At 36.9% G+C, this 24,117-nt stretch overlaps 1 protein-coding gene across 6 annotated transcripts in view; it reads left to right on the top strand.

Annotated features, from left to right (window-relative positions):
• The window catches only part of CUNH8orf34 (chromosome unknown C8orf34 homolog), a 161,586-nt gene that overhangs the window by 83,884 nt on the left and 53,585 nt on the right, over nt 1-24,117 (top strand). For all 6 annotated transcript variants that reach the window (XM_061448320.1, XM_061448318.1, XM_061448317.1 and 3 more), the window contains one exon: nt 19,580-19,715. In XM_061448320.1, coding sequence (XP_061304304.1) covers nt 19,580-19,715 — 136 coding nt within the window. The remainder of the gene's footprint in view (nt 1-19,579; nt 19,716-24,117) is intronic.

Genomic DNA, 24,117 nt, shown 5'->3' with positions numbered 1-24,117 from the left:
TTGAAATACAGAACAGGTAACACCAAAGCTATCTTTTCATTTTCAGCTCGGAATTGCTTTTTCTAAAGGGAGGTCTGAGCATCTGGAATACTGTTGTTTATCATAAACTACTTTTCTGTTTTCAGTGGTCCAGAACAGGTGCTCAGTTCTGAAAAGCTTGTGCTCTTTCCACTTCTAAAGGCATTTCTTAACAAACAGTAGAGTAAATACTTCTGTCTGTGTATTTACATATTTTAACAAGGTGGGCTTTGACCTACTGTCCTATGCATGGTCAGTTAACAAAATGAGCTGAAATTTAGATACAGGATAAATAGTGCATGTACCCCCTAGGCATTGAATCATTCCTCAAAGGCAGTCTGCCTAATAACAGATAGACGGTTCTTAGCTGTGAAATAGGTAATGTTTTCTTGGTGTAATCAGGCTGCATGGAAGGGTAAGCTGCCAGGATTTGAAAAACCATTTAATACAAGCAAGAGTTCTGCTGACACAATAGTGAATGCAAGGCAAAACCGCATTTCTTTACTATTATCTTTGCCATGGCATGAAATTTCTGAGAGTTTGTTAATTTGACTTATATTGGTGTAATATCACGTTTGTGCAGTATTTCAAGGTCACCTGTATATGAAGATTAGTTATGACCATTTTTAGCAACATTCAAGAGCTTGTAAGTGTGTTCAGTGTCTCATTGGCTATAGTCAGTTAAGTTCTGTTTTGTTTGCTTGTTAACCTGTCCTGAACTACACGTTTTATCAGCATATAATATATACGGGTTCAAACTTAAACGGGAAATTTAGATTAGATATAAGGAAGAAGTTCTTTACTGTAAGGGTGGTGAGGCACTGGAATGGGTTGTCCAGGGAAGTTGTGAATGCTCCATCCCTGGCAGTGTTCAAGGCGTGGTGACATGGTTTAGTGTGAGGTGTCCCTGCCCATGGCAGGGGGGTTGGAACTAGATTATTTTAAGGTCCTTTCCAACCCTAACTATTTATGATTCTATGATTATATGGTTATATGATTCTATTCTGTGATTCTGTATACTAGAGCACTTCTGTTGCACCCAGCCATTTCAAGAATTATCAAGAATTATAAATATTTAAGTATTTTCTTGTATGTTGCTAGCATCAGTTTTGTAACATGTAAAATTACAGCTGGTATGTAATGCCCCGGTGTCATTAACTCCCACCAAATATCTTTCTACAAATATCTTTACTTGAAATATTACAGAGCCCAGCACTTACTTCCTAAGCAGCATCTTGTGTAATAAAAATAGAAAATAACCCTTTTTTAAAGTAAATGTTTATTTTACAGTAAAACTAAGAAAAATCTGGATTTATTAGAAAATTTGTTTCAAGGGGTATGACTCACTTTAAGAAATGGTATTTAATTTTTTCTGTGAGTTTACTTATGCAGTTTGATTAATTATTAGTTAGCTAGTTATTAGGTCCAGTTTGAAGAAAGAAGACGTCAAAGGAGTTTCATATAAATATTTCACAACTTCTGCTAAGAAATAGGGGGTTAGGATGTGAACTATAACATTGCTTTTGAGGTTGATATTAGGCTCAGACACTAAATACTTAATCATTGCTTTCTCAGTATTTCATAAAACAATCATTTTAGCAGGGGGTAGTGTCCGCCTTTTTTGAAGGTGGATGTTGATAGCAGTGTCAAGTTTATTTTTCTCCCTAGAAGGCTCTAAAAAGGGGGCTGTTCTAGACTCTAGCCTTCAGTGCAGCTTTTTCTTTTCTTGGGTGTGTGTAATTGTGATTCTGTGAAGGTGTTGGCAAAATAAAATTAAAAGACCTTAGTCAAAGCCTCTCAAAGGGATACTAAGGAAATAAAGTAGTCTTAAATTGAAAAATACAGCGCTGTCGTGGATTAGATGCTGCCCATGTGGCAATATAATAGCAATGAATAAATACATGATGCTTTTGAATATTTATTATTTTAGCAATCCAGTAGCAGTGGAGTACCTCTATTAGAATGTTATCATTTCATTTTCTATTATTCTCCACTGGGAGGTAGGTGATAAAGTGGAGTGATATTTATAATGTTACACAAAAATGTCCAGGTTGGTCAAGACTGAAAACAAGTGAAGCATTGTCTAAAAATGAGAAGCATGACAGGAGATTCATTTTGTGGTTGAGAAATGCCAGGGAACATATGAGAGAGCATGATTTGAACTACTGCTACAATTTTCAGACTACTAAATTACCATGAATGGTTGTCTGTAACAGCTGTGACCATAAGAGGAGCCAGGTACCTTTGACCCATGCTATTAAGTCAATGTGTAACCTTGTCTGCGCTGCGTATTTTGCTCAACTTCTTTCAAGTCTCTTTCTGTTGTCCCTGTGTGTACCCAGTGAGCTATCCCAGTTTGGTGTAAAGGCTTTCTATTCTTGGCACCCTCATCTCGGAGTGGATACAGCAGAAGGGAAGGAGTTTGGAATATGTGAGAGGGAAATGCCTGGAGACAGACAGAAGTTGAAGACTTCTATACATATCAGTTTAGAGAAGGAATGAAAAAGGGCATGCAAAATCATTAGTGAGTATAAATTGATTCTTGTTTGGCTTCTGACAGACTTGCAGCAGGAGATTGTTGGCTGAAGGTGTTGCCACCCTTGGCCATCTGCCTCACCCTGCACCTTTAATAGATATGGAAGCCCTCAGGGCAGAGGCATCTGATCTGCTCTTAAATCAGCTTGTGAATCACTGCTGTTTTCAGCCCAGTGCATTAGGAAAGCCTGTTTCTGCCTAGAAGAGCAGCAATGTGTGTCAGAGGAGGGGAAGATCATTTCAGCTGATAGTAACATCACACAGGGTAAGACTGCCAGAGACATCATACATTTCGTATTTCAAGGGCAAAGCTTATAAAACTGCAACTACTGATACCTGTTTTATCCAGTGTGTATTTAACTGGTGTAAATGTTCACAGTAACATACTTGCAAAGCCATGAGCTTAGTGTCATGTAACCCCTTAGCAACCTCCCCTCTATGCCATTTTGCACCCAAAGTTTTCAGCCCCTGCTTTCCCCTGAAGCTGGTTTTCTGTACACTTAGGTGATTTCTAAGGTGTGCCCATCTGTCTTTGGGTTCTACTCCTAGTAATTTTACTGCCAAATTTCAGCAGAATTTGACAGTCATTTAATACATAAAATTTCTTCCTATTTCCTGAAACATAGTGTCTGGATAGAAGACAATCTCATTAGTACCACCCTGAAGCTTCAGTACAAACTAAAGACGTACTGTTGCAGATGGATCAGTATTATGGCTCTGCATCAAGCAAAGCATCTGCTGACTTGCTCAAGCAATTCGGGACAAGCTGTTTGAGTTAATGAAGGAAAGGAAAAGAAGGAAGATGGGCAGAGTTACTAGGGAGAGGATACTGTAAGAAATATGGAGGGGAACAAGTGAAATTATTGTGAAGGGTTTATTGGGATGTAACACAAATCCTTAGAAATCAAGATTAATGACACGTGCTGCTTACAGATTTTATTTTTTTTTTTTTGCTTGTGTTTCTTTTCATGACCAGGCAGCATTTTAATTTTATTGCAAGATGCATGCTCTTACCACTGAACATGATATCAAGTGCAACACTAAATGTAAAGATCACAAGAGAAGTGTTCTTTAAAATGCTGCAAGCAGTAAGTAATATGACAAACAGCAAATAACGTGGCAAAATCCAAACTTTGTTACCTGTTGTTACTTGAAAACAGTTGATTCAACATATATTAAAAGGCTTAAATGGCCAGCCATTCTTTCTAACAGTGTTTTGAATGTGAAGAGATTCTGAGAGTGTTGTGTTTTGTAAAATTAAATTGAAATGGAATTGTTTTTTTCTAATGGTTGTAATTGCTAAAAGCAAAATAGAGGATAAAGGATAAACATGGAGAAGAAAGAATAGAGTGAAGTAAAAAATCCTTTGTAGCAAATTAAAAAGCTTTTTCAGAAAGGTAACTCTTGCAATTCTTGCAGAACTCAAAATTAGATTTGGTAAGCCTTGATAAAAATGAGAGGAGAGAGACTGAAAATAAAAAAATAAATAAAAGCATCTCTAAATAGCTCTTCAGTCCACCAATTTCCAGTATCCCATTTGTCTTCTTTGAGTGCTGTCTTAACGAATTACACGAGAGAACTTTCATTGGGTAAAATAACAAATACAGCAATAAATGCTGTGACTGCCCTGCAAAGGATAATTTCAAACAGTCCAAGTCAGACCCCACTGGCAGTGCCAGCTTTTGTAATGTTATCTAGCAATTTTGAGCAGACCAAGGAGCTCATTAGACATTGCTATGATTCACAGGATTACTGTGGTACCTTCAGTTTGCAAGTTCAGTGCTAGCTTACATTGCTATAGTGTCTGCACTGCACCTGCTGACATCAAAACTAGTGCTACCAGCTCCTGTTCTTGCATTTTCTTTAGTGACATAGCATTCATGAAGACACAGTTCTTTGTATGTGAATATACTTGCAGAAAGTATTATTATATGTAGGACATTCTGACTACTAATGTAGCAAAGGCTATACTGCAAAGGGTGGTAGAGTGGGGGTCTGTTGAGACTGAAAAGAATTTAGGGTACAAGAAATTAAAAATCAGAAGAATTAATGAGAAGGGAAATGAGTAATCATCAGTTTGTAACATCAAACAATAAGAATGCTAGAAAATAAATAAATGCAAAGAACCTAAAGGAGCATTTCAGCTGAAGGATGTCTGTTCATTGTCATAAATAGCTGCTAGATCGTTTTCTGAATTAGTAAGGACTAAAGAGGGGTGAGAGAGGTACAAATAGAATCATAGAATCAACTAGGTAGGAAAAGACCTTTAGGATCATCAAGTCCAGTCAGTAAACAGTAAACATACACCAAAATGCCAAATATTAAAAGAAAAAAAGTGTTTCCATGGACAAAGAAGGGGCAAGGAAGAGAAAGGATGCTAGTTTTAAATATAAGGACATGAGTTACCTTATTAAATTATTTGAAGTCTGCACAGTTACATTAAGTATGATTTAACATTGGAATCCGTTGTCTGTAAGTCTGTATTCTGAATCCTTTCCTTGTTACGCTTTCTATATTTGTTTTCCCTGTAGTCAGAAAGAGTGTTGGTTTAAGTTTAATATCTATTTTTGGAGCAAATTCATCTTTCAACCATTTTCTTTGGGGTTGTTAAAGTTTTGTCAATTTCTGTGTGTTGTCTCTGTACTTACCTATTACTGCAATGACCTCAAGATAATTTATGCAATATTTTTTGCATAAACAAAACGCAAAACAAGAGATGTTTAAAATAACTCCTAAAACTGATTTCTAATAACTCCTGAATATTTCCTCAAACTGTAGCCTACAGGATTTCAGCATCACATTCCAAGGAAAATAAAAAATATATTTCACGGTGATGTATTACTACTTTCTATGAAGATGCTTCCATATGTTTTCCTCTATTTTAACTTCAATAATCAGCCACAACCCTGATTTATTTTTTTTTTTATATGAAGACAAGCCGAGAGAGTTGAGGATGTTCAGACTGCAGAGGAGAAGGCTCTAGGGAGTTCTAGCAACCTTCCAGTACCTAAAGGGGGCCTACAAGAAAGCCAGAGAGGGACTTTTTACAAGGACAAGGGTGAATGGCTTTAAACTGAAAGAGTGTAGTTTTAGATTAGATATAAGGAAAAATTTCTTTACTGTGAGGGTGGCGAGACACCGGAATGGGTTGCCCAGATTAGTTATGGATGACCCATCCCTGGAGGTGTTCAAGGCCAGTTTCTATGAAGCTTTGAACAACCTGGAAAGTGTTCCTGCCATGACAGGGGTGTGGAACTGTGTGATTTTTAAGGTCCTTTCCAACCCAAACCATTCTATGATTCTTTATCAACAGACACTGATTTGAAAAAATACAGATCTGTATTTCAAAATTGTCTCTCATGATTGCTTATTTAAAACAGTCCCTGTCTGAGCAAGAAACCTCAAAGAAAATGTGAAAAAGTGGGTCTGAGCTGGGCTAAAAATCAACAAAACCACAGCAAAAGAGAGAACCTTCAGACAGATGAGCTCCTTGACCCAGCTCTTGGTGGGCCGCACAAGTACCACTGGTGTCAGGAGAGAAACTATTAGCTGACATGGGAGACAGGCAGTTCTGACTCTTTCAGTGGCAGCACACACTTAGTTTAGCTTAAAATGATTGTGAAACTGCTCCTTAAATCATCACTCTCTTGGAACAGTAAGCTGCACAGGAAGCACACTTAAAAGAGTTAAGTCCTGGCTTCAGTACAGTGAAATATGAGTTAGGCCACTGATGCATATAAAGCCAAGGTTTTGCTTGGGGGGGTTGGGGGGAGTATGATCATGGGAAGAGAGATGGTGAGTCACCTTTGAAAGAATATATAAAAATGAGAATGAAAATGGTTAGCAAAATGTTGAAATATTGAGCAGCTGAAAAAGAAATTAAAATTTAATAGGATATGTATGGATGGATGTGATGTTAAATGCGTAAAGTTTATACTTTCCTGAACTGAGCAGATGAGATTATAATGTGCCTTTGTGACAGAAGGAGGAGTTTTGAACACAAAAAGCCTGCATGTATTGGCTTACTGTTTCCTGGGTAACATTGATGTAGCCCAAATTTTTTCTCTGTAAAGAAATGGTGTATCTTTGAAGTATAAAATAATCAAGAAATAAAATGGAAATGAAAAGAATTATAGTAATTACATTGTTTTTAATTCTCTACAGAGAAAGTTTACAGTCCTGGGAATAATTAAATATAAACAAATATGTAAATAATAGGATTTTTCAGTTTTGATTTTTAGCCAGATGCAAAGAGAGACAAATCCAATTGTGGCTTCAAAAAGGTTTCTCCCTTTATTTTATTAAAACCAGAAGTTATAAAGGGATTGTTTTCTTTTCAATATGATGAGAATAAAGACTTGAAAGATGTTGTAAATGAAACAATAAGAATACAAAATTGTTCTTAAAGGCATAGTTCATAATAAAAAAGTGATAGTCACATATTTGTCCTTTCCAACAAAGGTAAAGAACATACTTTCTTTTTAATCCCAAACATTCCCACATTATTGCAGAAATTTTAAATTTTATTGACTATTAAATTTTCCTTTTTTTTGAAACTATAAATGGTGACATTGAAGTACCAAAGTAATGTTGCATGTAATCCTTTCTTAGTCTTCCTTCAGGTTGCTTTTGGTGTGAAATTTCAGCTTCAAGATTGGTCAGAGAATTACTGGCCAGTAGGCTGTAAAAAGTAATATTTGTATTATATAAAAACATATTTATTACTATTTATAATCAATATATATATATTACAAATCACAATTTATTATTTATGAAAAATGCAAATGAAGGATAACTAATTTCGTTCTTATGCATGATCTTTTGCCAAACTAGACTCAACTGAGAACATAAAGCTTCAAGACTGAGAAGATAAGCCATACTTGTCATGTGCACATTTTAGTTTTTATGTGGAAAAATTCCTCCTATTTTTTGTAGGTTTCTGAGCACCTGAAGGCAAATCAGCTGTTTTCATCCTGAGTATATAGATGGGTGCATGTTCTGCATGTTCCTGACAGAGAAGTTACTATTCCTTGTGGTCGTTCCCTGTTATATTATAAGTGCCTGTAACTGAACATGTAACTGAACTTTTTCAAACGCTGAACTTTGGACAAGAGTCCTCATTTCTCACCTACCCAGAGAGAGTACAGTAATTCCTAATTGATGCTTATTTGCAGAATTTTTATCTCTTGCTCACCTGCCACATCTCTAAAAGATTACTCCAGTACATCAAAGTCAGATTTTTTTTCTTGATATATGAATTGGTCTACATTGTATTTACAATACTCAGAAGCTGACTGAATGGTTGTCATTTTTACACATACAAAAGAACTGGTCATTTCATTTCTATTTCTGACTCTCAGTCAGGGTATATATAGCCATAGGCTATATATAGGTATATATAGGCCATAACGGCTGTGGAGAAACGATTCCTCAGAATGTCACAGATTTATTTATTCAATCACTATCACCTAGCTGCAAAAGTACTCTAAGTAATGTTTGGCATAGAGGAGTCTTGGCAAGGTGTCTGACAATAGTTTGCAGACCTATTTCTCTATTTGGCTGCATGGGGAAATGTATCTTTGCAGAGGATTTTATCAATTGTTCTTCCCGCTTACTTGGGTAATTGGCTTTCGACATATTTGAGTATTTCTGAGAGCAACTAATTTTCCTGGGTTTTTGTTTGTTTTGTTTTGTTTTTTTTCAGGAAATGGATAGCAACTGGGTCATATCAGTCACAAATAATTAGGCTTTGTCACTGCATTTTTTTATGAATACTGACAGAAGGACCTGATAAAAACAGTACTTGTTTTGTGAAATTTACTCTAAATGTAAGTCTAGTTACTAGAGACAAAATATTGTTAAGGTGCTGAGCAGTAGTTATTTATTCATCTTTGAGTATTGTTTGTCTATTGGTGTGTTCAAAAGCATTGTTGAAAATACTTGAATAATGTATTTGCTTAAGGAATCAAAGCTCTTCTGTTGAAACTTCCAGAGTCTATAAACATTGTAATTATACCACCAGTGCCTTGGGAATTGTGTTTCTGATAGCCTGTTCTTTAGAATTTGTTTCAGTTATACTGGTTCGGTTTGTTTATATTGAACATAATTTCTAACTTGTAAGTGAAAAATAATTTGGCAGTATTTCACATTGTATTGAATCTTCACATAGATAATTTTTTCACAAGTAGGTGATACCTGAAACAGAACATTAAACAGATGGGAGACTTTCACTGGTGTGAAAGTTAGCTGCTATGGGTATTTACTCAGGGTGCTTAATGAAAATGTCTGCAAACTAAGCTGCTCAAGTGATGGGGAAGAGTAAGTTCGTGACAGCTGGGAGAGTTTCTTGCTCAGGACTTTTTTTGGGTGCTCATGTGAAAGGGAACTTTGAGTGTACAGAGATTATTTAAAATGCCATTTTGGAGCTAAAAAAGAGGTATTTCTGTGGATCTGCTGAAGCATTATCAGGTGCTACAAACTGTTTCTTGTATTTAGGAAACTGAAGGGGTGTTGCATTTGGAGGAATGCAGTTGAATTAAGATGATGTCAGTTTATGGACAAGCAAATGTATCTGTACATTAGTTTCAGAATAATATTTGTATCCATGATAGTGAAACTGATAAATAATGTATTTTGAAAATTTCTGTGAGCACATCAATGACCTCTTTCACTTGTGATAACTTTCAAAGTAGCTGCAACTTCAGCTTTTCTTTCATCTGTTGGTACAGCAAGAAACATCCATTCAATCTTCATTCGCTTTAAAAAAATCTTTATACAACCACATCATAATATCAGAATTCATTTAATTCATGTATTCATCAGTAATTCCATATTGCAGGAATTCTAAAACAGATGAAGAAAAGGTGTAAGAAGTAAAGACATTGTGTTGGTAGCAAGACGTCTTAACCTGCTTCTCAAGTTCAAGCTTATTTACAAGTTCAGTCACACTAGATTATATCAGCTTGGCATTACTCAGTTAAAAAAACCTGAAAGGCAGAGATTACTGCCAAATGTAATAAATTCAAAAACAAAGTCCAAAATCATATCTTTAATGCTCTAACACATACTACTAAGAATCATATTTTGATATTGTATTAGGGATGCTTTCCTGAATACGTACTTGAATACTCTGATGTAGTACCAGTTTTGAAAACCTTTGATTCTTGTTTCTTGATAAAAGCAAAATTACACTAAGTTTTATGGTCCTTAGAAGCAGTAGGGGTGCAGATGGGGTATCCTTCCATCAATGTAAATAATATGTCTTGCTTTCTTTTATTTCTGATATTTTGATGAACATCTTTATTTTTTCTTCTGGCTCTTTAGTCCTGTAGAAGCATGTTCATATGATGAGTTCTTAGGGTTGCTTAAATACCTAATGATTTTACCCCTTTAGGGTATGGCTATGGGAGATGAGCTAAGTCTAACTGAATATGACAGATTTCTTTCATTAAATAAACTGGACCTGCTTCCTCCTCTGTTCCTTCAAGTGGAGCTGTATGCTCCTGTTGTTTCCTTTAAACCAATTTTAATGCTTGTATGACTCCTTAGTGTGCCAGTGCAGCTCACTAAGCCAGGTCAGGAAGATTCCAGCAATTAACATTTTTTTTCTCCTGAATGAGCTCACATCAGGGTCAGATAAGAATCAAGCACTGATATCACTGGGAACAGTAGAAAGGGGTAAGAGGATGGAAAGAAGTGGGTCCTTCTCACTGGGAACAAGCTACTGTCTTACAGAACTGCACCCTTAGCAGCTGCTGGTTAGCACTCATTCATCCACCACCTGAGCTGATAACGTTTTAGGGACAGTGAGCTTGGCTAGTGTGCCCAAAGACTGAAAATCATGAACAATTGGCCTTTTTGCGTTGACCTAACTTTCCTCTTAGTACAATGTTACCTGTTTTCTTTTTCCTTGAAATAGTCTTCTGCTGGGTATTGTTGAAGATGCTTTCACTTTAGAGTTCTTAATTTTTCTCATTTTCTTTGTTCCTCCTGTTCATATGGTTTGTACTGCAAGTTTGACCTCATTTCATTTTTTACGTTGTCTGTCAAACTGCTTGCACTCTAGAAATTTAGTAAAGATGGTTCTTTCTGAGAAGGAAAACATCCCAAATTAGTAATTAACCTTTTGTGATAAGGTGTACTTTTTCTTGCTGCCTCCTTCCAGCATATGACAATTGTGCTTCCTAAGGTTCTGAGTTTCCTTCATCCTTGTTTTTTTATGATTCTTTAAGGAACATTTGCTATCTGATGTAAAACTGGCGTTACAGTCTAGGACTTCTGCCTCCCTCTCAATAGAATTGTGTTGAATGGTTTGTCCGCAGTTCTTGTACTCCACAGAGGATGGTAAGAGGAGTTACCTCATCTTTACATATGGGGAATTGAGTCACTGGCTCAAGTTAAGCACCTCTCAAGGTCCATTGGAGTTTCATAGCTCTCATGTTAAGGAGCTAAAACCCCAAAGAGAGAAACTTAACATATTTTACATAAATTTTCAGTCTGTGGAGTCAATGGCAAATTCCAGTTGAGTTCAGTGGAGTCATGATTAACCTTAGTATGTCTTGCAAAGCAGAAATGTCAGGTAAAATTCTCTGATTTGTTTATAAGATGGTTTTATAGTTCTGAAATGAGATCTTCTGGAGAAATGTGGTACTAATTCATACCCAGAAGATATAGTGCTAAGTAAAAGCAAATGTACCTTTATGATATATAAGATAGTAAGTGTGAGCTAACATTACATGAATTATCATGCTTCAATGCTTGATTTATTATATAGGCAATAAACTAGTCCTGCAATACTCAGTGAAAGTGTAGCAACCACATGTATTACATGTACCACTACATTATTTTCCAATTCAGCCAGCTCTCTGTCTTGAATTGCAATATGCTTGCACGAGCAATGTGGCAAAACAAAAACCTTCTAATTTTCTCCTGCCCAAACCAAAAGCATGAGCAAACATAACCTGATAGTGCGCAGGACTGATAGGTTACAGAAAACAATCTTAAGAGAATAAGCAGCACCTATACAACACCCTAACTACAGAGTTTTTTCAGTAACCAAAAGTTTGTTTGAAAAGCATTGATTTCTCTTCAATAAAAACATTACTGGAAAACTGAGTTGTTTAGAGTTTTTTTGCCTGGCTAATCTTTTGGGTGTGGGGGATATTTTTGACACACCTGCTAGTTTATCTGCTTAACCCAGCTGGAGGTATAAAATTATATTTTAAAAATCTGTTCTACCAACTCTCAAAAGACATCAGTGGTATGAACTTAATGAATAAGTGAGGAAGAGCATGTACTGTCAGTGGTGATGCCATTGGTATGTTGATGGTATCCAGCTCAGTGTCTGCTGCTCTAAGTGTAGACAGTGCAGTCTTCCAGATGTCCCAGTGTCTGGCCAAAATAGTGACAGTGATACAAAACAGATGGTCTTGTCTCAGGACAAAGAAGAGTACGTGCAAGCTGGTAGTGGGATGGAACTGGAAGAAACGGCAGAGCTTCAGTTGTTAGATGCCATCTTGTACTCATTCTTATCTTTGATTCACAGTTAGCAGAGGTGACAAGGAGGGCAGTTATCCCTTTGCAACTAGGCACAAGTTTGAAGAGCAATAACAAAGATCCGCAGTTTGTTTCTACCAGCTATATAATCTAAGAGTTTTTGCAATTATCATAGATTTACTGATACGTTTCTGTCTCAGTCTAGTCACACCTAGAGCTTACGATGAATATTCACATGCAACACACCCTTTGCTAAATGTAGCTGTGCCCACAGAGTTTAGAGATTGTCCAGTCTGACATCATTCATATATGAGTCCCTCAGTTAACTAGAACTTTGCTAACACACCAGCGTGGGCTGCAGCTGGTTGCATTTGGGTATAGTGCTTGACTGAAAAGCATTATTTTTTTTTAAATGAAAGATGCACTAGTTTCTTAGTAGAAAATTTCAGCTGTTCAAGCATCTTGCTTCTGACTTAGTGTGTTTTTCTTTCCATGTAGATGATTCTCTGAAGGACAGTAAAGTGTTTGACTACTTTTAAAATTTGATAATTAAAAAGAAAAAAAAAAGAAAAAAAAAAAGTTGGGGGAAGAGAGACATAGAGATGTTTCCACTGCAGGAATCCTTGATCTAGGTAGGTTTACAGAATAGGGCACACAGATGCTCTAGTAACTGGCATTCCAGAAATGCTTGTAATAATAATATTTCAGAAGAAAGCTATTGGAAGGTTCAGTGTTAGTGGAAATGTTCGGCATAAGATAGTTTGTAATTTTTATGCTTTGCCTCAACTTTCATTTCAATAAAAAGTGTATGAATTTCCATTGGCCTCTTGGTAAGGGGCTGGTACAGTAAATTAGGTGGATGCAAAGAAATATGAATGTGGCCCCCAGTGCAAATTCATACAAAGCTGAACAATTTAATATCTTCTCTGAAATTCACTGTAGTTGCTTTAGTTTTAGTAATGTGTACCGCTGAATTTATGAATTATTATTCATTTCACCTTGTTCTTATAAAACTTCATAAAAACAGCATGCAAATTATCAGTTTAATTTGAACTAGATTTAATAAAGAAAAACATAAACAACAGTAATGTTGCATTCAGAATTTTGGACATATATTTTAAGGAACATCTGTACTGCATTAACCAAATATGCTTGAAAAATATTATGGCTGGCTCCTTTTTGATAGAAAATAGAAATCCAACCTGAAATTAAAAACAAAATGAAACCTTTTGGATATGCATTCCTTTCTAATGCTTTGATATTTTTGATATGATTGAAAAAAAACCTGAGTGACTTAAACAAGGCTTTTTCTATTATTATGACAAATCTCTTTTTGGTTTTTCTCTTTAAGAATGCAGAGTTGGACCGAGGTCTGAATTGCATATGCCATTAAATGTAGTGGTTGCATAAGTAATAACCATCAGAATTAGCACTGATTAGAAATATTGATCCAAATTTGCTTTTAATTTTTAAAGTTATTTTACTTAAAGCTGAAGTGCAAAAAAAAGAAAGCTTGCCAAGGAAAAACATTAAAAGACATTCCTTTTGCCTTCTGAAGTCCAGAATTTGTGATTGGTTTATGGTTTTTCTCATTATGGCCTTTTTGTGGTTCTGTATTATTATTATAGTGGAAGTACTTTTGTGCAGTTGTGGCAGTTGCAGTAATGCATTATAGAATGTGATGTAACAAGTGAAATACTCTAAATGATATTTTATTGGAAATGTAGAGTTAATTGATGTGCTCCATTCAATAGTAGATTCGTGTTATTGTAAAAATAAAGTGTTTGAAATAATTCTTTAGTGCTGAATGAAACTGCCTAGTTGAAAGTGCAGACCAATGTGTTTGAAGTTACTGCTGATGTGGAGCAACAGTGGTTATGTAGTCAGAGGGTGTAGTTATGTAGTAACGGTATGTAGTAATGGCTGTAAACTGAAAGAGGGTAGGTTTAGATTAGATATAAGTGAGAAGTTCTTCACTGTGAGGGTGATGAGGCACTGGCACAGGTTGCCCAGAGAAGCTGCGGCTGCCCCATCCCTGGCAGTGTTCAAGGCCATGTTGGACGGGGCTTTGAGTAACCTGGTCTAATGGAAGGTGTCCCTACCCATGGCAGGCAGTTGGAGCCATCTGGTCTTTCAGGTCACTTCCAATGAAAATCATTCTATGATGATAGGATTCTGTTTGGTGATATTATATCATTTGGCCTAGAATTACCAGTAGGGAATGATAAGAGGGTATGATGCCAGCTCTTTTCAACTGTGGTAATGGATTTTCTCATTTAAATAAAATAAGACTGCAATATTGCTTTCAGTCAGTGCTTTGGGCAGTTAGTATATCCAAGGCTTGCTTTATAAACTTCCAACTGTCTGATTTGGAATAAGGATCTGAAGTCCAGACACTGCATCTTAAGCGAGACTCTTAATCCCCTATGTCTGATACATCTGTCTTGCCTGCAAGTAATTTGTTTTATATGATAAACAAATATTCCACCTAGTGGAAAAAGGGAGAATACGCAGGAGCCTTGTGGGCCAGTGCTTAGGGCAGTTGTCCAAGTTTCGGAAGTGTGTTCAAATGAAACTAGAACAACTTCATTACAAAAGGATACTTTGTGTGTTAATTCCAGTCCCAGCTTAAAATAAGAATATGGAGGAACTGAAGACATATTACTCTCTCTGTTGCTGATTAAAAGCGAAAACTCCAATCAGTGTTTCATGGTATATTTCAGTACCTTCAAACAAGCCTGCTTTCTGTAATCTCAGGTTGGTTTGTGTTTTTGGCTGTGGGATGGGATTCTGCTAGATTGGCTCTGACGAATGACACAGGTAGAAGTGGAATTGCAAACTCAAAGACTTTGCAGCATCATGTTTCAATTGGTTTTTGCATACATCCATCACTGTAAGGACAAATATTTAGGGAATTTACTGTCAACTTGAGATGCTTATAAAGTAAGATGTCCTCAGAGCATTGGGTCCAGATTTCTAAAATTGCTCTAAGGAATGAGAGTCTCTGGATGGATTTACTTAGGATGATATTTGCATCAACAGCCTATGGTATGGGTCTGAATCGGTTAGATGCCAGTATTTGAAGACCTTGATAGGAAAACGTATGAGAAAATATGTACCAGACTAACAGCATTGCCTACTCCATCATGTTGAAGTCATAGATGAATAAAAAGAAACAAAGCAAGATGTCCTGTAGCAAGTGTATTGCAGAAGATAACTCCAGTTTTGTTTGTGTTGAAGTAAATGATTAAACATAATTTTGGGGAATGGAGCATCAGGTGTTCTAGATAAATTGTTCTTTGTCTGGAAGTTTAATTCCTGCTTTTTTCCAACTGTTCTTTTGGGGTTTTATTGGACTCTCTTGATATTGGTAAGAAAATTTACCTGAAATGGAAAGCATTTATTAACGTAATAAGAAACATAGAACTGTGGCATATAAAGCAGCGTAAATTCCTGGAATTCAAACAGAACTGCTATTGGCAATAGGGGGATTCTGTTGTTTTGGGGGGGGGGGATGAGTAATTTTTTTGTCTGTTTGGGGTTTTTGGGGGTTATCTTGTTTTATTTTTAATGAGAGCAATTGAATGTATTTGGAATCTGTGCTTCAGTCAACGATCCCTGACAAATCAATGCTATGTATATGGAATGCATCAGTGTCTATATCAATGTCTATCATGATGCAAAAATACTGCCTTAAGAAATTGATGGCTTCGAAGAAAGAGGCATTATTTTACTGGTGCATCAGAATTGACTGGTTGCCTGCAAGAACAGAAAGAATTCATTGTCTGAATTTTTTCTCTCATGTGAAAACATTTAGGGCTTTTCTGAGCATTAGACTGAGCAAACTCTGAGCTGTCATACCCTCTCTAAAGATGAACCAGGACTTTTTCCAGCTTTGCACCTTATACTTCTTGAATTACTCCTGTTTTATAATGGAGGAAGGGGGCAAAAGTGACTGGATCATAACAAACAATGTAGCACATAACCTGATTACTTCAGCCTTCTGTACAACTGCATTTTCACTGCATTTAATATGAATTTTGCGTAAGAAGACCTCTGTCCTTAAAGTGAATGGTGTGTGTGAGTCCTGTAGGAGATGTTTATAAGATTATTCCACAGGCTGTCAACCCAAGACGTTAAACAATCTTGCACAGTTTCTAGAACTCTTGCCGTTAGTGCCCCTTTCCCTTTCCCCAGTCCTTCTACCCCCAAAAGAAAGGAAGTACATAATTACTAACATCCTATTTATAAACGTTATCTTGTTACTGGGCTATGTTTTTGTTTAGCTGAAATAGATACCCTTTTTCCCCTTTATGATGAAAATTGTCTATAAAAAAAATCACAAAGAATTTAGCTTAGTGCAGCATTATCATTAATACAGAAAACATCTGGTTCTGAGCTATGGTATGCTACACTTGTGATCTTTATCTCACTTTTAAGTATTTTTATGTATTGTTGTTATGGCAATGCATGAAGATTGCAGCTGTGTGAATTTGTTTTGGTGAATTGCTGATTTGAGAAAAAATGGAGGTTGGGTTTTCTTTGTAAGTAGGTAGGTTTTTTACTACACAGAACGTACTTAATGCAAATTACATTAGGACCAAGGTAGGGTCTTCACGCACCTTATTCATGTAGGGAAGAGCAGAGAATTAAGCTTAAATCAAAGGAATACAGTACACAGTGATGCATTAAAATAACAAACTTTTATTAGCACAAGTGAGATTGTTTCATTTACGTGAACTGCCAGTCTATCACTCTACAAAGACAGGTAACAATTTTCTAAGGATTTGAGAAGTTTCACAGTATTCTTGTCATCCATCACATAAACAGACCTCAACTTGGCTTTTCTTTCTCTCTTTTTTCAGTGAATTACCTCATTTCTGCTCAATAAAATCACTGAACTGTTCAGCTGTATCATCGCTTGTTGCTCTAGCAAATAATTCAAAGATCCAGTGTTTCAGACACTGTAACTGAATTGACTTCTCATGAAGCCTTTTTTTTTGCTAAAACTGCTTTTTTTCTGATTTTACATAGAACCATCTGAACCTTTGGAAACCTTTATTTTATTTTATGGTTTTGATAGTTAAAATGCATTATTGCACTCATTCTTTGTATTCATTTTAATAATGTCCTTATTTATGAACAAATATTCTTCTGCAAATCATGCCTCAATTGTTGAACAATATGCACACACAATGAGTTTAGTTCTAAAATTACTTTATGATTTATTGTTGGTTTTTTTTAATTAAGGGCCTTTGACAGTGAGTGTGGTCAATCAGAAAGATCGCCAGATGACATGTAAACTTGATCACAACTCAAAAACTCCCATCCACAGTTATGGGTATTGGGAACAAGGCAGATTCTCAAAGGCCAGTTGCTTTAGTGAGAAAAAAAATGCAGTACCTGCACTATAAATTTCAGGCATCCAGAAGAGACTGAAATCATTCTCTACTGAGGCAGAAGTGCAGTAATCCGAATGAAATCGAATGCTGCAATTATTCTTCAGATTTGGTTATAGGGTTATACTTCTCTGTCTAGCTGGAATATTAACAGCTTTTTGTAGCTTGCCATGGACAAATTACATCCATTGCTGAATGTGACCACTGAAAATTCCTTGGAAAAAAAATAACAATTTTATATGATGTAGTTTGGGGTTTTTTAAATCTGCATTTTTGCATGAACATTAATGTTACTGGTCTAAAAGTATGTGAGAATAAATCAATACTGCATAATATTCTGTCTACTTGTCTGTTAGCTATGACCTCTGACATACAAGCTTCTTGCACAAAGTTTCACTTTGTTTTCTCTTGAGAGAAAAATGTTGACTAAAAATTTTAGAAGGCCATGTTTTTGATAGACAGATTCAAATATAAAAGCTATGATACAAGGCGGCCTATGTCATTGCTCTACTAAAACAGTCATAGTCATCAGAGAGCCAAAAGTTAATCAAGCAGAGAACTGCTGAAAACCTCATTTAAAGAAATCACATCTGTTTAGGGAAAAAAAAATCCCAAACCCTGAGGCATATGCTTCAATTTCATTTAAACTGTAATCCATCCAGTGGTTTACATCTGTTAAGAAATATGGAACTTTTCACACCTCTTTAAAGCACAATTAAACTGTATTTATTTTAATACATAATGTGTTCTGAATATGTAATACCTTTCTGAAATGACTCATAGATGATTAATTTCATAATTCTTTATTATACAGCCTTCCAAGTCCTTTGAATCAATTTGTATATTAAACATAGATTAAATTTAAAGAGAAAGGTGTGGAAATGGTGTAGTTTGATGCCAGAAACTTCAGAACTGTCAATTTAATATCACCGAGACAATGAATTTTAGGAGGAAGGAGAGTTTCTTTAAAATAAAATATAACTGATAAAACAATCTAGTTCAAGGACTTAGTCACAAAAAAAATCATTTGAATTGAACTGTAACCTTGCTGTTCTTGAATGTTGCTTAGTAAAATGGGTAAACGTTCCCAGAAAGTGTTTTTAACATGGCGTAATGCTGACAATCTGACCATACAATCTGGAGTTTGAAGCACAGCAGTAAAAGTAGTGCCTATGAACTATAGAGGATAACCAGAAATATTTCAAGTAGTTATTCAGGGACTTGTATCTCACTCTTTTGTGTATGAAATAAGCCTGGTGTTCCACTATGTATCTGTAATGACTACTTGTGTATTTTAAATTGTAATTGAACATTGCCTCTTCTAATCTGTAAATTCTCTGTGACTTCTCCCCATCTGGTGTTGGGATTTAAAGTCTGCCATTATGCACTTTCTGTTCCACTCAGATCCTTTACCATCAGGTTTCTTTTGTAAACATAAATATATGAAAATTCATAAGTATCCATTATCTGGATAACAGACTGAGGTACACTATTCCAGTGTCATCTTGGACAGAAAAATCTGAGAGCCTGAGCTGTCTTCCTGCAAAGTGAGAATGATTTCAAAGTAGCAGAAAATGCAGTTAGTATTGAGTTGCCCAAATATTACAGCAATATGGTGGGTATAAGTACGGATCTTATGGTTTCTTTCAATGTGATGTGTGTATCCATTTTACATTCTCTGGGTGTGAGAGCACTTTTATTTTACCAATATTTTTTCATTGCTAAGTGAATGGATAATGACAAAAATCAGAGGAGGAGCATACACTCAAAAAAGGTGATTTTTCTCTTTGATATGCCTTCGATATGCCCTACATCAAATGGAGCTATTGAACAGAATCTCTTGTTGACAAGTTTTTAATAAATGGATCAGAGAAATAACGATTGAAAAAATACACAGCACTGTTTGAAGTGGAAATGACAGTGAATATTTCACAAGGAAACCCTTGTAAGACGGTAAAAATATATATAAATAAAAAACCTCTTAAATGTCTTTTCGTGTTATTATACAAATAACTGTGTGGTTTATTCCTGATTTTTGAGTTGCTCCATTCTTCAGGGATTCTACAGGTGAAGCGCCTTTATTGCTACAAAATGTAATGGTGTGTTCATCCAGTCATTCTGTCTTGTTGCAGAGGATCTTGATGATCTAAGAATGGAAGGAGTAACAAGTGTGATGTCTTCCGGGAGCAAATTCAATCAAACTCGAAGCGCTTATACAGCTGAGCCTCAAGCAAAGGTCACGTTGAATATCTGCGCAAGATGTGCCAGGTAAAAAGCAAAACAAAACCAGATCATGCTAACCAGTGCATTCTTTTCCCCAGGTTTTCAGCTATGTGTTGAGCGTGTGGGCCAGGTGATGACCTCTCTTGGGCTAAAGAAAAAATAATTACTTAGCTACTGGCTACCCTATGACCTCTAGCATTTGGGTTGTGCAACTTATGTTTATGCTTGATATGTCACCTCAACAATGAATCAAAGAACATAGTTAGTCTTAGGCCTTACTTCACAGCTTGAAACTATTTTAAGCCTTTCTGTCTCTGAATTTCATTAGTTATTTGAGCTTCTGTGGTTTTGCAGGGGATGAATCGAGGAATTTAATGGTTCAAATCCAATTTGAAAAGCACCTGTATAAATGGAGATTTAGTTGCACAGGTGCAGTTCAGGATTTCAAATAGTTGCTTCTTAGCACTTTATAATCTCATCCTGTTTCACCTCTGAGAAATAATCGGGTTGAACCCCTTTTTGGTTTTGACAGCTGGAAGTAATTCTTGCATATACAGTATGACGGACAAATATACAGGTTGGTATTCCGGTAGCCAAGTCAACTTGAGAATGCAACACTAACGGAAACCCCTTAAATTTCCTAGATGCATTCTTCTGTGTAGACAAAAGCTCATTTAGGGAAAGGATTTAAGCCTGTTTAAATGACAAAACTAGCCTTCTCACCCTTCTGTTAATGGTTCAGATTAGCAAGAACAATACAGAGGCATGCCAATTTTATCTGCCTGCCTTTGCCAATGGCTGCTCTATTGTGTAGTTTGAGAGGGGATTAGCGGCTTGTAAATAAAAAGCAACCTGTGGTGAAATTAAGTCAAAAGTTTGGCCATATGCCACCCTACGTTTCTACTTCTTTCCCGTTTTGCTTGTAAATTACTGCTTTTAAAAAGGCACTTCTATAGGAAGAGGGGCTTCAAAACTTTTTTTTGATGCTCTGGGAGCATAACTACAAGCATACTGAGTCACCCATGCAATAGCATCTCTTTTGCAGGGTTGTGGAGCCTCAAGGAACTTCAGCTCATAGTGCTATCAGAGCAGGAGTGCCTGGATGGCCATGTATTCTAGAGAGTTTTGCTGTCCGCAGTGTGGCCTTATACTTTAAAAAAAGAGCAGACATTCTAGTCGTGGGATTCTTCCCAATTCTCTACAAACAAATTGCTTGCAAAATATTGTAAAAATGTTGTAAAATGTTTCCAAGCAACTAGCTACATTAAAGTGTGGCAGCTTCTTTTTTTTTAACTATTATCAGTTGTCCGTGGATTAACAAGTAGAAAGGTAAGGAAAATAGAAATGTTAAGTTTTCTACATGGTCTTTTTGAATTTATGTAAAATCCTGTATGGATTACTATGAAGGTTAATTAAATTTTAAATTCCCTAAAGTAGCCGCTAACAGCAGGTGCCAAGACACTATATATTCTCTCAGTCCTGCACAGCAGGGAATAAACGGCTCAGATCTTGAGCCAAACCTGGCAACCTTGGTTATTGTTATTGTCCTTTGACTGGCTATACTGTTTGACTCTGCAGTCTAAAATATGAGTTGTGAGAGAAAGATCTCATTAAATCCCCTTTTGTCACTGATCAGAGAATGCAAAGCAATGGTTTATTTCACCTATATACCTTCATTCCCTACCCTGTGTAATAAAGTTGGTGAGGAATTGGATGATACCTGCTTGACTGTGGATCTTTTCACTCTTGTTGCAGTTTGTTTCTTTAAACTTTGGAGGAATTAAAAAAATATACCATCTCACTGGTGGCAAGGGAAGTCAAAGGAGAGAAATGGATATCGCTGTTGTATTCAGTAGTGAGGAAACTAGCATTTATTCTTCAAGATGATGAAGGTCTACCTACTTTTTTAGAGCATTCCTTCCTTCTTACTGAGTCTGAGGACACCTTTCCACAGAGTTATTAGTACAGTTAGCTCTCTTTTGATAGATGCCTCCTCAGTGGGTTTGTCAGATGCCTTCCTGCAGCAGCTGAAGTAATGGGTAGGGAGAGTTGCATGAAGTAAGTGGCTTCAAGGACGCAAAGATATTTTTTTTTCCTGTTTGGATCCAATAACAATTCAATTTTCTGTTACTCAGTGACACAGCCATTGAAATTACTGTGCTATAAGATCACAGCTTGAGTATTTGGGTCATCTCTGTGAAAATTCCTAAGTGTTGGCAGTTATCTGTATTCCTATGGCAAAGCCTAATATTTATTATAAGGTCATAATACAGAACCTATTAGTATATTTATTTGGTTTAGAAGTGATACTTTTATGGTTTTATATATTCTAAGTAGTATTGTGCACTGTATACTTTATGTATCAGTAATAGGGGATTTGATTTGAGGCACATTTAAATACAGTTGAAAAAGAAACTAGTATAAGTATCCTGCCTGACCAATTTGCTGGCCTTCTATGATGGGGCTATGGAACTGATGGACAGGGGTAGAGCAGCTGACGTCATCTACGTGGATTTGTGCAAAGCGTTCGACACTGTCCCACACAACATCCTTGTCTCTAAATTGGAGAGACATCAATTTGATGGATGGACCACTGAGTGGATAAAGAACTGGCTGGATGGCTGCACACAGAGTTGTGGTCAATGGCTCAATGTCCGTCTGGAGACCAGTAACGAGTGGTGTCCCTCAGGGATCGGTGTTGGGACTGGTCTTGTTCAACATCTACGTTGGTGACATGGACAGTAGGATTGAGTGCACCCTCAGCAAGTTTGCCAATGACACCAGGCTGTGTAGTTTGGTTGATACGCTGGAGGGAAGGAATGCCATCCAGAGGGACCTTGACACGCTTGTGAGGTGGGCTGATGGCAACCTCATGAAGTTTAACCATGCCAAGTTCAAGGTCCTACACCTGGGTGGGAGCAATCCCAGGCACAGCTACAGGTTGGGCAGAGAAAAGATTCAGAGCAGCCCTGCAGAGAAAGACTCTGTGGTGCTGGTTGATGAGAAACTGAACATGAGCCGGCTTCATTGTGCGCTTGCAGCCCAGAAAGCCAACCGTATCCTGGGCTGCATCAAAAGGAGTGTGACCAGCCGGTCGAAGGAGGTGGTCCTGCCCCTCTGCTCTGCTCTTGTGAGACCTCACCTGGAGTATTGTGTGCAGTTCTGGTGTCCTCAACATAAAAAGGACATGGAACTGTTCGGACAAGTCCAGAGGAGGGCCCCGAGGATGATCAGGGCACTGGAGCACCTCTCTTATGAAGACAGGCTGTGAAAGTCGGGGCTGTTCAGCGTAGAGAAGAGAAAGCTGCATGGAGACCTCATAGCAGCCTTCCAGTATCTGAAGGGGGGCTATAAGGATGCTGGGGAGGGACTCTGCGTTAGGGGCAGTAGTGATAGGATAAGGGGTAACGAGTTAAACAGGGGAAGTTTAGATTGGATGTAAGGAGGAAATTCTTTCCTGTTAGGGTGGTGAGGCACTGGAATGGGTTGTCCAAGGAAGCTGTGAATGCTCCATCCCTGGTGGTGTTCAAGGCCAGGTTGGACAGAGCCTTGGGTTTCATGGTTTAGTGTGAGGTGTCCCTGCCCATGGCAGGGTGGGTTGGAACTAGATGATCTTAAGGTCCTTTCCAACCCTAACTATTCTTTGATTCTATGTTGTTATTGATTGTTGTTATTAGACTGGATATTAGGAAGAATTTCTTCACATAGAGGGTAATCAGGTATTGGAACATTCTTCCCAGGGAAGTGGTGGAATCACCATCCCTTGGAAATGTTCAAAAACCACGTAGATGAGGCCCTCTGTGATATGGTTTAGTCATGGTCTTGGCAGTCCTGGGGTACTGGTTAGATTTGATGATCTTAAAGATCTTTTCCAACCTAGTTGATGCTATGATTCTATGATTATGCATACTTTTGTTAATAATTAAACAGGTGTCTTTCCTCTTAATTTTATCCAATTTTTTGTTCTGTAAAAGGGATTTGAAATGAATGGGGCTATTAATGTCAGTGGGTGTTCTGTAGATAATAGTGCTTGTCAAATCAGGTTACTGAATCAGGTTTGCTGAAGGTATTTTGGCTGTCTGTAGGAAGATGACTCTCACTTGAAATTTGATTGGCAGAGTTCCAAATGTTAGGAAATTTGCTTCTTGGTTCAGACAAAAAGTTTAATTTTATTCTTCCATAATCTAGTTAATCTAGTTCATTCACCTGATTGTTTTTTTGTTTTAAATGGTCTGCTCTGATTACTCTCCAGTTAATTTACCTTCTGTGATATCTCATCCAGAAGGTTTCTTACTTCCTTAGCTATGTTGGGGCTCTTCTGAGAGGGATTTATTTAAACATCTGAATGAGTTCCTCAGTACTAGCCTTAATTTAATTTGGCTTAATTTTTGGGGGTCTCACTTGGAAAGGACCAGTATTCTTACTGAAGTCCTAACCTGCTTCTTCT

This window comes from Pezoporus flaviventris, unplaced genomic scaffold (assembly GCF_033815535.1).
Source record: "Pezoporus flaviventris isolate CSIRO_AGI_PZ_B2104156 unplaced genomic scaffold, CSIRO_AGI_Pfla_v1 ptg000007l, whole genome shotgun sequence".
NCBI lineage: Eukaryota > Metazoa > Chordata > Aves > Psittaciformes > Psittacidae > Pezoporus > Pezoporus flaviventris.
The sequence above is the reverse complement of the archived record's forward strand: the minus strand, read 5'-3'. Positions and strand labels throughout refer to the sequence as shown.